Source organism: Physella acuta, unplaced genomic scaffold, assembly GCF_028476545.2.
Source record: "Physella acuta isolate Inbredline_101_S28 unplaced genomic scaffold, ASM2847654v3 ptg000447l, whole genome shotgun sequence".
Lineage (NCBI taxonomy): Eukaryota > Metazoa > Mollusca > Gastropoda > Physidae > Physella > Physella acuta.
Genome location: NW_026731966.1, coordinates 185,671 through 200,657, shown reverse-complemented (window position 1 = coordinate 200,657; position 14,987 = coordinate 185,671). Strand labels below are relative to the sequence as shown.

Sequence of the window (14,987 nt, the reverse complement as noted above, 5' to 3'; positions counted from 1 at the left end):
TGCTGTCGCTGTCGCTGATGTTGATTTTATTGTTATGGCTGATGTTGATTTTATTGTTATGGCTGTTGCTGTTGTTGTTTTTATTGTTATTTTTATTGCTATTGTTGTTTTCATTGTTATTGTTATTGCTAATGCTGTCGCTGATGTTGATTTTATTGTTATGGCTGTTGTTGTTGTTGTTTTTATTGTTATTTTTATTGCTATTGTTGTTTTCATTGTTATTGCTAATGCTGTCGCTGTCGCTGATGTTGATTTTATTGTTATTACTATTACAGTTGTTGTTTTTATTGTTATTTTTATTAGTATCGTCATAGTTATCGTTGTTGTTATTATGAATTAATTCATCCCACTTGCAGCCAGAACTACCCAACAATGATTGTCGCCTGTCTGGTGGTTTGGGGGGCGCTGCTGACGTCCTCCGGGTCAGTTCCTGTTGTCATGTCAACGTCCCGGTGCTACGACGTGCCAGTCAAGGCCGACTTTGACGTCCAGAAGGTCAGTGCACCACGCGGGGTCATCAAGTACGCGGCCGTCGCTTCTAGAAGGTTCACAAGCATACGTTTAATTGTCAATCTGAACGCGCAATAGAGCTGGTAAGTAGGTCACCTACCAGTTCTATGGCTCATGCAGGTTTTATTGAGCCTTAGAACTGGTTGATGACCTACTTAACAGCCCTATTTAAAGATGAACTTAAATGATTAGCCAGAATACCGTATATATTCCTATCTGTCACACGTGATTTGTCGCATTATTAGAGGTAGATCAATAGCCACTTAATATTGGCCTGCTTTACATAATATTTAATGAATTTTATAATTAATTGATGCTAGGGCAGTTTGTGTAATTCCGTTTCTAATTAATTATTTTTCTTTCATGCTCATTTTGGTGAATTCACGCCTTGTACAAAAATGTTAATAACAGTAATTTTATTAGTGTCAGTGCTAGTAACATTGTATCGAATTGTCGCGTTTTGTTGCGTTTTGTAAACTAAACTAAAGTTTTCTCTTAAACCTTTGGGCAGATGAAGTAGAGTTCATATGTTATTTGACTTCGGCACGTGATGGGATGATGTGGTCAGCAATGTGCCCAGCCGCCTTTATTTTCCCCAATGTAATTCAGGTACCCATTAGCGCTGGGTGGGCTCAGGGAAGTCCTGCAGTCACATATCCAAACCAAGATCCGAACTCGAGACCTTTGGGCTATCATTCAAACGCTCTACCATTCGACTGCGTGTTGAATCCTATCGTATCGTATCGTATAGTATCGTATTGTATCGATTGCCTATTAAATCGAATTGTACTGTAACGAATATTTTGTCACGTTGTCGTTTTGTTGTGATGCACTAAGCATTTTAAACCTGCTTTTTCTGATTCCCTATATTAAATAAACCGGGAGTGATCTCCCCTAAACTTTCTCGAATATTCTAATATAACACTACATGGGATGGCAACTCGGGATATAGACTTCTAGACATGATTTTTAATCCATTTTAAATACTCACATTTCTTAAAATAGAATATAATCTCGTAGAAAAAAGAAATGCACACCAAGTGAACACTAAATAAAAAAGCGCATAATAGTGCGCAATATTATTAGTACTTTATAAATTTACATGCGTTTTTTGAGAAATCGGAAATAGCGTAAATAAGTACTTCCGGTCAACGGAAATTACTCAAAATTTGACAGAAGGTAGAGAATTAGATCGTTTACTTACATATCAAATTTCATTTATCTATCTGAAATAGTACTCAAGTTATAGGCTTTTGAAAAATTCAAAGTAGAAAAAGTACCACTTCCGGTTATCGGAATTCGCTCAAACGTTGATACGGATCTACGATTTTGATAAAATACTTATATATGAAATTTCACCAGCCTAGCTGTAACGGTACTCAAGTTATCGTGTTTATACACGGACACACAGACACACAGACACACAGACACACACACACACAGACATACGGACAAGATTGCAAAATTATGTTTTTCCGTATCAGTGAGGTGTAAAACGTCGAGATTTGTAAAAATCTTGATTTTTTTTTTTTTTAAATTTTTTGCACGATTGCAATACTTTCTCTATACTACGTATATACGAGAAAGTAAAAAAAAGAATGCTTTTCGTAGAATAGGCCACGGTCAAGTAATTTAATTCGCGCATATAGAGTACCACTAGTAGCAGCGTACATTCTAGAATCAAATAAACTGCCATGTTAGTGGGATACAATTTCTTTTTAATAATCCCAGATTGCGAAGATTAGCATTTTTTTTTGTAGTTGTAAAATCCGGATTTCATTGCTCCACCTTTATATGACATTTAACCTTTGACCCTCCATCAGTTCATGGGCCTCTGGAAAGTGCATGAGTTATTCCCCACCGTGTACCTGGAGGGTGTGTCCTGCCCGACCATGACCTTCACACAGAAGTCGGACAACTACGACATCATCGACGTGATCATCACGGGAATAGTCGACGTCATATTGTAGGTCTATGGTGGTGTCACGTTGTAGGTCATTCGTCCATGGTCGTGTCATGTTGTAGGTCGTGTGTCTATAGTGTCACGTTGTAGGTCATGTGTCTATGCTGGTGTCACGTTGTTGGTCAATTGTCTATAGTGTCACGTTGTAGGTCATTTGTCCATGGTGGTGTCACGTTGTAGGTCATTCGTCCATGGTGTCACGTTGTAGGTCATTCGTCCATGTTGTCACGTTGTAGGTCATTTGTTCAAATTATCATGTTGTTTGTCATGTTTTCATAGTGTCACGTAGTTGGTCATTAGTATATGATGTCATGTTTAGGTCATTTTTCCGTGTTGGTAATATCCCCTGAATGCGACGTTGCAAACATTTTATCAACAGTGTTATAGTATTTGTCATTTGTTCCTAAAAGTTAAAGGTTATTCGTCCTCCATGTAATGTTTGAGTAAATTTTTTTCTCACTGTACACAAAAACATAAATATACACACCAGCACATATTTACACGCCAATTAACATAACACATACTCATATCCGCCGTGGTCTAACTTTTGACGCAGTGGTCTGACGTCATTTCAGCTTTGGTCGCAGCATCTGGAGGTCAAAGGTCGAGTATGATGGCGTGGCCACCATCATCAACTCTACTCTACCTGCCCAGTGGTCAGTTACGTACGGCGGACAGCCAGGTACCTTAAGGGTGAAATGACGTAACTAACATGGCAGTTTTGTAATGACGTAGGCATGACGTCATATTACTCGACTAGCTTCCACAGAGGCGTAGCGACCTTTTCCGGCGCCCGGGGACAAACTTTTCGATTTCCACCCCCCCCCCAGCCTTCAAGATTTCGATTTGCACCCCCCTCCCTCAAACTTTCGATTTGCACCCCCCCCCTCAAGATTTCGATTTGCACCCCCCCTCAAACTTTCGATTTGCACCCCCCTCAACCTTTCAATTTATTTTTCAAACCCATTTTGGCGCCCCCTAGGGTCGGCGCCCGGGGACATATGCCCCCCCCCCTCTCGCTACGTTACTGAGCTTCCATGGTTTGTGATGACGTAGGCGAAACGTCACACCATTCTGGAATAATCTGGAATCTGTGTTTTGTGATGACGTAAGAGTGAAAGTGTGGCGGCGTGGTCGGATGGTAGAGTTAACGACTGCTAACCTGAACGTCTCGAGTTCGAATCCCAGGCTAGAGACTATAGGACGTCTCTAAGTCCACCCAGCTCTAATGGGCACCTGACTCACATAAAGGAAACAAATTTGGCTGGGAATAGTGCTAACCACACTATCCTTTCATATGCCGAGGACATTAAAACAAATGAGCTCTACTTCACCTGCCACGTGTGACTTGGGCGTGAACGGTAAAAGATGGTGATAAAGTGTAACGTCACACTATTTGAGTCAGTTTTTGTAATAACGTAACCTTACACTAATGACGTATTTGTTTTGTAATGGTGTGACTTCACGTAAAACTACTACAGTTGACGTATTGTAATCACGTAACGTCACACAAACGAAGTCTTTATTTTGTTATGACATAACACCATACAACTGAAGTCTTTAATTTGTAGCTATGTTACGTCATATCACACTAATGAAGTCTATGGTTTGTAAAAGTGTAGCGTCACACTAGTGAAGTACTTGTTGTGTAGTGGTGTAACGTCACGTCACGCTATTGAGTCCCATGTTTTATCGCAGAATATGACGCCAACAACGTCAATTTCTACGTAGTCTCAACCGACTACCACACCTACGCCATCGTTTACTCGTGTACACAGCCGTCACCAATTCTGGATATAAAGATAGGTCAGTTCATCTTTCTATATTAGAGATTTTCATCCAGTTATATATATATATATATATATATATATATATATATATATATATATATATATATATATATATATATATATATATATATAAATAAATTATATATATATATATATAGACATATAAATAAATAAATTATATATATATACATATATATATATATATATATATATATATATATATATATATATATATATATATATATATATATATATATATATATATATATATATATATATATATATATATATATATATAATTTTGTCTTTATGGTAATATTTACAAGCAGCATCATATTTTCCCATTTCCCCACAGAGACGGCCTATATCCTAGTACGAGACATCCAGAACCCCCCAACAATTCTGGGATCTCTCAAGTACAGCCTCAGGTCATGGGGGGTCAACACCACAAACTTTATCCCCGCCAATAACAAGCATTGCTGAGACAATATGATGTTTCCATTGTTGAGAAAATATTTGATGTTTCTGTTGTTTTTTTGTGTTGTGTCATTTAGGCCAGATTATGAGTTTAAAAACAGTTTCAAATCTGAAAAACGAAATAACCATTTTTGGTGAAATAAAAAATAAAAAATTTAAAAAAATATTTGAAATTTTTTTGTTTTTGAAAATATATCGTAATGTGAAGCCATGTAGCCTACAGATTGTTGTTTATGTGGCGTGTAGGCTGTTATAGTGTGGGAGTGTGGTGTGTGGGTGTTAAAGTGTGGTGTATGGATGTTTAAGTTTGTGTGGTGTACGGGTGTTAAAGTGTGGTGTGTGGTGTATGGATGTTCAAGTGTGGTGTGTGGTGTACGGGTGTTAAAGTGTGGTGTGTGGGTGTTTAAGTTTGTGTGGTGTACGGGTGTTAAAGTGTGGTGTGTGGTGTATGGATGTTCAAGTGTGGTGTGTGGTGTACGGGTGTTAAAGTGTAGTGTGTGGGTGTGGGTGTTCAAGTGTGGTGTATGGATGTTCAAGTGTGGTGTGTGGTGTACGGGTGTTAAAGTGTGGTGTGTGGTGTATGGATGTTCAAGTGTGGTGTGTGGTGTACGGGTGTTAAAGTGTGGTGTGTGGGTGTTATAGTGTGGTGTGTGGGTGTTATAGTGTGGTGTGTGGGTGTTAAAGTGTGTTGTGTGGGTGTTCAAGTGTGAAAGTGTGGTGTGTGAGGTAGAAGAGTTTGTGTGGGAATCAAAGTGTGCAAGTGTTTTGTGTGGGTATGAAAGTGTGCAAGTGTTTTGTGTGGGAATCAAAGTGTGCAAGTGTTTTGTGTGGGTATGAAAGTGTGCAAGTGTTTTGTGTGGGAATCAAACTGTGCAAGTGTTTTGTGTGTGTATGAAAGTGTGCAAGTGTTTTGTGTGGGAATCAAAGTGTGCAAGTGTTTTGTGTGGGTATCAAAGTGTGCATGTGTCCAGGTGTGTGTGTCAATGTGTTCGAGGCGTGTGACGAAATCGATGCACACAACCTGCAACATGTTTGACATCTGGGTCAGGTTAACCCAGTTAGGAGAAATCTAAAATCTACCAAAATTATTTCACTTGTTCAAATTTTAATAAGTATTGTTGAGTGGGGAGGGGGGTTGAAGGGAAAATATTTGATAGTTTGTTTTGGAAACAAAAGCTACAAAGGTCTCATGTAAACAGATACAATCGTCTGCAATGAACGCGCAACTCATAGGAATTGGTAGCAGGAACGTTGTATGCTTGCTCTTCCCCGTGAAGAATCTAACAATAAAATATCAGTTGGTTTGACGACACGATCAAGGGAAACAATCATGAAAAACAACGAACATATAATTTTTTTTATTATCTACAAACGTAAAAAAGTTAAGAAAGATATTTGTTTTTACAATACGTAGAAGTATTTTTTAACGGACTGTTCAAACACCTACGGGAGGGGGGGGGGCTCTGACTTTTGAGTCAATATGGTTCAGATATGCATGTGATGAAAGTGTCGCACTGTTGAATTTTTAAAAAATGTGTTGAATGCAGAGGCGTAGCGACCCTTACCGGCGCCGGGGACAACCTTTCAATTTATTTTTCCAACCCATTTTGGCGCCCCCCTAAGGTCGGCGCCCGGGGACATATGTCCCCCCCCCCCCCCCCGCCCCCCACCCCAACCCCCCCTCGATACGCTACTGGTTGAATGTATTCTTTTAGTTGAATTTTTTTTCTAATTTTGTCTTTATACATTATTTTTGGTGATCAATGAATCAAAGAATGTTTAAAATTTCAATACAAAGGGAAAATACTCAGTAAATATTTTTACGTAAAACTGTCTCCGCTTGGTTATATCCCCTTACTGCAAAAAAAAAAACCAAAAAAAAAAACCAAAAAAAAAATGAAACAACGATTTGAAAAACTTCGAGAACTTTTAAAATAATAATGTTAAAAAGAACTCAAAACATAATAATAGTTCTTTACTTCTTTATTTCACTGCGGCAGTTAAATGCGTAAACACTACGTTAAAAACCTTAATAAAACAATACCGAAAATGTAATAAAAACACTTGAAAATCAACTTTTTGTTGTAATCTTGCATAGACTTAGGCATAGTCTAGGCTATATTTTCAAGCAAGTGGACACCGCACTGTTTGAAAATGGAAGAAATTGTGTATTTAAGTTGAACATTTTATACTTTTGAGTGATTTCCGGTAAACGGAAGTGGAATTTTTTTCTACTGTCTTTTGAACATGTCAACTTGAATCATTTCAAAAGGAAGAAATTTTAAATTTTATATATATATATAATTTTTTTTAACTTTTGAGCGATTTCCGGTAACCGGAAAACACTACTTTAATCACTTTCGGATTTCTCGAAAACCTTTGGAATATAATACTTTTATAACAAACTTTCAAAACGCAGCATATCGTAAGAACTTTAAGGCCGAGCAATTTCGCGAAAAAAATTCTTTAGCCTGATTTTAAAGGAAGTCCACCCTAACGCTTACAGTTATACAAGAAATACGAGAAAATGTATAGCTCACTCCCACTTGAAATAGCTACCCCCACATGTAAAGCTATTGCAGCTGATTTATAAAAGCCATAAAGTATCGACCAAACGGGGCGGCTGATACATCTAGTGTGCACAGTTCACATAGATAGGATAATAGCGTTCTGTGTTCGGGCTGAAAAAATTAGTTTCTTGTTAAATGAAGGTAGGTTTTTTTTAATATGATAGAGCATATTTTTATATGCCGGGTAATATAAATAAGTAAGACTAACTTCCTTTAGCATATATACATAGTTTTTAATAATACTTTTAGGGTATTTAAATTTTTAATGTTCTAATACGTAGTGTTTCTTCCAGACTTTTTTCTCCGGGGGCACTTGAATTTTTTTTGGGGGGGAGGGGGGGGGGCGGTAGACTTTCTTCGGGAGGGGGGGGGGCGGTAGACTTTCTTCGGGGGGGGGGGGGCGGACACTGTTAAAAAATATTTTTTTTCTATATAAATTATATACATTTCATTTCGTTCGGGGGGGGGGGGGGACTAGCGACAAAAAGAACAGCGGAAAAGAACGTCCCTGAGTCCACCCAGCTCTGATGGGTACCTTCTCTTCATTTTCCGAGGTCAAGAAAAATATGAACTCTACTTCATCTGCCCAATGGATCGCTAAGTCTAAAGAGGATTCTTTACTTTTAAATGCACTTGACACCATGGCCGCGGTCAATATGGGTTCAGCTTTCAACAAAAAGAACAACAATCTTTTACTGGCTTTTAAATATTTAGATGTTGTCCGAAAAGATAATTTCATGAAATATGTGATAATATGTGCAGGGGTGACACCATTTAGGGGGGTGACACCAAGGCAAAAAATAGCAAAATATATAGAGAAAAACTTGAGGGGTGGGGGGGGGGGTGCAAATCGAAAACTTGAGGGGGGGGGGGGTGCAAATCGAAAACTTGAAAGTTTGTCCCCGGGAAGGGTCGCAACGCCTCTGGGGGGGGGGGGGGGTGACACCATTAAGTGCCGCACCGCGTGACACCCGACCTCGCTACGCCACTGAATATTGTGATGTTTTACATTTTCGTATGAACAATGCCATATAATCATGATGGAATAATGTGTAAATGTTTTAAACTGATGTATCGCATGTCACAGAACGGGAATTTTGATAGGTAATATTTTAAATTTTACGCTTTGATTATTAGAATTTCGTGTTTACAACTATACTCGGGTTGCTAATTCAAATGTAGATGTTTTTTACTTTCTCGTATATACGTAGTATAGAGAAAGTATTGTAATCGTGCAAAAAAAAAAATCGAGATTTTTACAAATCTCGACGTTTTACACCTCACTGATACGGAAAAACATAATTTTGCAATCTTGTCCGTATGTCTGTGTGTGTGTCTGTGTGTCCGTGTGTAAACACGATAACTTGAGTACCGTTACAGCTAGGCTGGTGAAATTTCATATATAAGTATTTTATCAAAATCGTAGATCCGTATCAACTTTTGAGCGAATTCCGATAACCGGAAGTGGTACTTTTTCTACTTTGAATTTTTCAAAAGCCTATAACTTGAGTACTATTTCAGATAGATAAATGAAATTTGATATGTAAGTAAAATAGCTAATTCTCTACCTTCTGTCAAATTTTGAGTAATTTCCGTTGACCGGAAGTACTTATTTACGCTATTTCCGATTTCTCAAAAAACGCATGTAAATTTATAAAGTACTAATAATATTGCGCACTATTATGCGCTTTTTTATTTAGCGTTCACTTGGTGTGCATTTCTTTTTTCTACGAGATTATATTCTATTTTAAGAAATGTGAGTATTTAAAATGGATTAAAAATCATGTCTAGAAGTCTATATCCCGAGTTGCCATCCCCTGTAGTGTTATATTAGAATATTCGAGAAAGTTTAGGGGAGATCACTCCCGGTTTATTTTATTTATGTTATATGTAAACGTTTTCTGTGCGCCGTGTGTGTAATGATGTGCTCTATGTGTAAAGATGTGCTCTATGTGTAAAGATGTGATCCTTGTGTAAAGATGTGCTCTGTGTGTAAAGATGTGCTCTATGTGTAAAGATGTGCTCTATGTGTAAAGATGTGCTCTATGTGTAAAGATGTGCTCTATGTGTAAAGATGTGCTCCAGGTGTAAAGATGTGCTCTATGTGTAAAGATGTGCTCAGGGTGTAAAGATGTGGTCCTTGTGTAAAGATGTGCTCCAGGTGTAAAGATGTGCTCCAGGTGTAAAGATGTGTTCCATGTGTAAAGATGTGCTATATGTGTAAAGATGTGCTCCATGTGCAAAGATGTGCTCTATGTGTAAAGATGTGCTATATGTGTAAAGATGTGCTCCATGTGTAAAGATGTGCTATATGTGTAAAGATGTGCTCCATGTGTAAAGATGTGCTCTCTGTGTAAAGATGTGCTCTATGTGTAAAGATGTGCTCTATGTGTAAAGATGTGCTCCAGGTGTAAAGATGTGCTTCAGGTGTAAAGATGTGCTCTATGTGTAAAGATGTGCTCTATGTGTAAAGATGTGCTCCAGGTGTAAAGATGTGCTCTGTGTGTAAAGATGTGCTCTATGTGTAAAGATGTGCTCCATGTGTAAAGATGTGCTCCAGGTGTAAAGATGTGCTCTATGTGTAAAGATGTGCTCTATGTGTAAAGATGTGCTCCAGGTGTAAAGATGTGCTCTATGTGTAAAGATGTGCTCAGGGTGTAAAGATGTGCTCTATGTGTAAAGATGTGCTCTATGTGTAAAGATGTGCTCCAGGTGTAAAGATGTGCTCTGTGTGTAAAGATGTGCTCTATGTGTAAAGATGTGCTCCATGTGTAAAGATGTGCTCCAGGTGTAAAGATGTGCTCTATGTGTAAAGATGTGCTCTATGTGTAAAGATGTGCTCCAGGTGTAAAGATGTGCTCTATGTGTAAAGATGTGCTCAGGGTGTAAAGATGTGGTCCTTGTGTAAAGATGTGCTCTATGTGTAAAGATGTGCTCCAGGTGTAAAGATGTGCTCCAGGTGTAAAGATGTGCTCCATGTGTAAAGATGTGCTATATGTGTAAAGATGTGCTCCATGTGTAAAGATGTGCTCTATGTGTAAAGATGTGCTCTATGTGTAAAGATGTTCTCTATGTGTAAAGATGTGCTCCAGGTGTAAAAATGTGCTTCAGGTGTAAAGATGTGATCTATGTGTAAAGATGTGCTCTATGTGTAAAGATGTGCTCTATGTGTAAAGATGTGCTCCAGGTGTAAAGATGTGCTCCAGGTGTAAAGATGTGGTCCTTGTGTAAAGATGTGGTCCTTGTGTAAAGATGTGCTCTATGTGTAAAGATGTTGTCCTTGTGTAAAGATGTGCTCCAGGTGTAAAGATGTGCTCCAGGTGTAAAGATGTGCTCCAGGTGTAAAGATGTGCTATATGTGTAAAGATGTGCTCCAGGTGTAAAGATGTGGTCCGTGTGTAAAGATGTGCTCTATGTGTAAAGATGTTGTCCTTGTGTAAAGATGTGCTCCAGGTGTAAAGATGTGCTCCATGTGTAAAGATGTGGTCCTTGTGTAAAGATGTGCTCTATGTGTAAAGATGTGCTCTGTGTGTAAAGATGTGCTATATGTGTAAAGATGTGCTCTATGTGTAAAGATGTGCTCTATGTGTAAAGATGTGCTCCGTGTGTAAAGATGTGCTATATGTTTAAAGATGTGCTCTATGTGTAAAGATGTGATCCTTGTGTAAAGATGTGCTCTGTGTGTAAAGATGTGCTCCATGTGTAAAGATGTGCTCTGTGTGTAAAGATGTGCTCTATGTGTAAAGATGTGCTCCATGTGTAAAGATGTGCTCCAGGTGTAAAGATGTGCTCTATGTGTAAAGATGTGCTCTATGTGTAAAGATGTGCTCCAGGTGTAAAGATGTGCTCTATGTGTAAAGATGTGCTCTATGTGTAAAGATGTGCTCCAGGTGTAAAGATGTGCTCTATGTGTAAAGATGTGCTCAGGGTGTAAAGATGTGGTCCTTGTGTAAAGATGTGATCTATGTGTAAAGATGTGCTCCAGGTGTAAAGATGTGCTCCAGCTGTAAAGATGTGCTCCATGTGTAAAGATGTGCTCCATGTGTAAAGATGTGGTCTAGGTGTGTAACCATGTGGTATATTCACCTAACCTATTCACCGATCGCACACGTTTGATAACTTCATAAACGACATGGACGGCGACAATCGATGCAACTGTAAGTCTGTTTCGCCTCAGTGAACATCAATGTTACGGGTCATTGTGAGGTCAGATTAGAACTCAGGGGAGAGTGCGGGTGTGAGTTGAGTTCACCCTACTGTGTAGTAACCTCGTGTGTTATTGTATTGTTATCCCAACGTCGAATGCGGGTATAGGGCTGATCAGTAGGTCACCAACCAGTTATATGGCACATGCAGGTTTTATTGAGCCGTAGAACTGGTTGGTGACCTACTTACTAGCCCTATAAAGCGCGAGTGAACGATTGTGGGTGTCAGCGGGTTAGTTGGTAGCGGTTAGGACGAAGGCTACTCTGTTATGTGAAGAATTGAGTCCAAATAAAAGTATACTATATGTGTCACGAATCGTTGTTCAGTTGAATCTAACCCGGACGTAACAATCAAGAACAAAGTTCAGGTAGATCAAAGATTGAAAAATCGTTTGTCTTTATTCGTCTGAAGTCATAAACATAATGACTGGATTGTTACGTGATGTTCATTGATTTTTGCATTTGAAATCGACGCGCCACATGGCAAATGGCGATTTTAAAAACGTTACTTAGTGGTTAAATGACGTTGTATGTTGAAACTGAGAACATTTGAAGCGGCCATTGTTTAAATTGACGATGAACTCCCCCCCCCCCCACTGTTAGTATTACTAATATTACTAAATAAACATTCGTATAACGTTTGATATAGGGGTATATTTAATTATTGTTACTTATGTACTGCGATGATGTGCTGTCTTTGATTGTTGTGCCTCGACATACGAATGCCTCGACATACGAGTGCCTCGACATACGAGTGCCTCGACATACGAGTGCCTCGACATACTAGCGCCTCGACATACGAGCGCCTCGACATACGAGCGCCTCGACGTACGAGTGTCTCGACATACGAGTGCCTCGACATACGAGTGCCTCGACATACGAGTGCCGCGACATACGAGTGCCTCGACATACGAGTGCCTCGATTTAAGACATACAACAAAAAGTTGAATCTAACCGTACCTCGCAGTAATTTAAATTCACTTGTCTTACTCTTCCACAACATTATAAAATGGGGGGGGGGGCGCGAAAGATAATAATAAATTATAAAGAATAATTTAAGCTAACATGTTCAGTTTATTCTAGTTACGTTCCATTATGTTTAGGAAAAAAAAATTGTAGCTGTAAGATGAACTAAATGACCAAAATAGTTTAGCATCCACCCCCCCCCCACTCCACAAGAGATGCCTGAAAGAAACTCTGCACCGGATATAACCCAACCTAGTGGCGCCAGCGACTTATCCAGGTCCCATTTAAATCAGTTTTTGTTTTGTCTGATTTTCCTTTCCATCTAATCAAGACCTACAGGAAAATGGCCGCAGTCTTTCTGGTGCTTTTCGGCTTCGGAATGTCGTCTCCGGTCTCTGTTGTCATGACAACGACCCGCTGTGTTCAGGTGCCGGTCAAGTCAGACTTCGATGTCCAAAAGGTCAGTGCAAACTCTGGTAAAAGGTGTTTGTCTCTACTGAGGGCCCCATAAGTGAACATGCTCTTGTGGTGTTTTTTAATTTTACTTAACTCCCTCTCCATCAGTTCACGGGGCGCTGGAAAGTTTTGGAGAGCTTCCCTGACTCTTTCCTGGAGGGTGTGTCCTGCCTCACCTTGACATTCACACAGCGGCTTGACAACATCGACGTCATCGGTGTTAGTGTCGAGGGGGTAGTGGATGTGGCAGTGTAGGTCTTTGTATAATTGCTGCGATATTGTAGGTCTTTTTATAATTGTAGTAATATTGTAGGTCTTTTTATAATTGTTGTGATATTGTAGGTCTTTTTATAATTGCTGCGATATTGTAGGTCTTTTTATAATTGTAGTAATATTGTAGGTCTTTTTATAATTGTTGTGATATTGTAGGTCTTTTTATAATTGCTGTGATATTGTAGCTGTGTTTCTTTCAGACTTATTTCTCCGGGGTGGTGGGGGGCACTTGATATTTTCGAGGGGTAGGGGGAGAAGTGGGGCATGGGCAACTACTATATAAATTCCTTCCCCTCATCCACCCTCCCCGAAATGATGCCTGGAAGAAACTCTGTATTGTAGGTCCTTTTATATTTGCTGTGATATTGTTGTTCCTTTCATAATTGTTGTGATATTGTATGTCCTTTTATAATTGATTTGATAATGTAGGTATTTCTTTTCTTTTTTCGTTCCTTTAAAAAATCTATCTATTAACCACAACAACCCCCCAGCTTAGGACGACAATTTGTTTATCTATAAACTCTCTATCTACCCCCCAGCTTAGGACGACAATTTGTTTATCTATAAACTCTCTATCTACTCCCCTAGCTTAGGACGACAATTTGTTTATCTATAAACTCTCTATCTACCCCCCCCCCCAGCTTAGGACGACAATTTGTTTATCTATAAACTCTCTATCTACCACCCCCCCCCAACTTAGGACGACAATTTGTTTATCTATAAACTCTCTATCTACCCCCCCCCCCAGCTTAGGACGACAATTTGTTTATCTATAAACTCACTATCTACCCCCCCCCCCCCCAACTTAGGACGACAATTTGTTTATCTATAAACTCTCTATCTACCGCCCCCACCCCAGCTTAGGACGACAATTTGTTTATCTATAAACTCTCTATCTACACCCCACCCCAGCTTAGGACGACAATTTGTTTATCTATAAACTCTCTATCTACCCCCCCCACCCAGCTTAGGACGACAATTTGTTTATCTATAAACTCTCTATCTACCCCCCCCCCCCCCCCCAGCTTAGGACGACAATTTGTTTATCTATAAACTCACTATCTACCCCCCCCCCCAACTTAGGACGACAATTTGTTTATCTATAAACTCTCTATCTACCGCCCCACCCCAGCTTAGGACGACAATTTGTTTATCTATAAACTCTCTATCTACACCCCACCCCAGCTTAGGACGACAATTTGTTTATCTATAAACTCTCTATCTACCCCCCCCCCCAGCTTAGGACGACAATTTGTTTATCTATAAACTCTCTATCTACCCCCCCCAGCTTAGGACGACAATTTGTTTATCTATAAACTCTCTATCTACCCCCCAGCTTAAGACGACAATTTGTTTATCTATAAACTCTCTATCTACCCCCCCAGCTTAGGACGACAATTTGTTTATCTATAAACTCTCTATCTACCCCCCCCCCCCAGCTTAGGACGACAATTTGTTTATCTATAAACTCTCTATCTACCCCCCAGCTTAGGACGACAATTTGTTTATCTATAAACTCTCTATCTACCCCCCCCCCCCCCACCCAGCTTAGGACGACAATTTGTTTATCTATAAACTCTCTATCTACCACCCCCCCCCAGCTTAGGACGACAATTTGTTTATCTATAAACTCTCTATCTACCAGCCCCACCCCAGCTTAGGACGACAATTTGTTTATCTATAAACTCTCTATCTACCCCCCCCCACCCAGCTTAGGACGACAATTTGTTTATCTATAAACTCTCTATCTACCACCCCCACCCCAGCTTAGGACGAC

At 39.4% G+C, this 14,987-nt stretch overlaps 1 protein-coding gene across 1 annotated transcript; it reads left to right on the top strand.

The window, feature by feature from the left end:
• The first annotated feature begins 356 nt into the window (after positions 1-356).
• LOC131943220 (apolipoprotein D) lies at positions 357-4,885 on the top strand. Its single transcript, XM_059303228.1, has 5 exons — positions 357-495; positions 2,334-2,476; positions 3,049-3,155; positions 4,172-4,279; positions 4,619-4,885. Exons 1-5 carry the CDS (start codon positions 373-375, stop codon positions 4,744-4,746), a joined length of 609 nt encoding a protein of 202 aa, XP_059159211.1. The 5' UTR covers positions 357-372; the 3' UTR covers positions 4,747-4,885.
• The last annotated feature ends 10,102 nt before the right edge of the window (positions 4,886-14,987 follow it).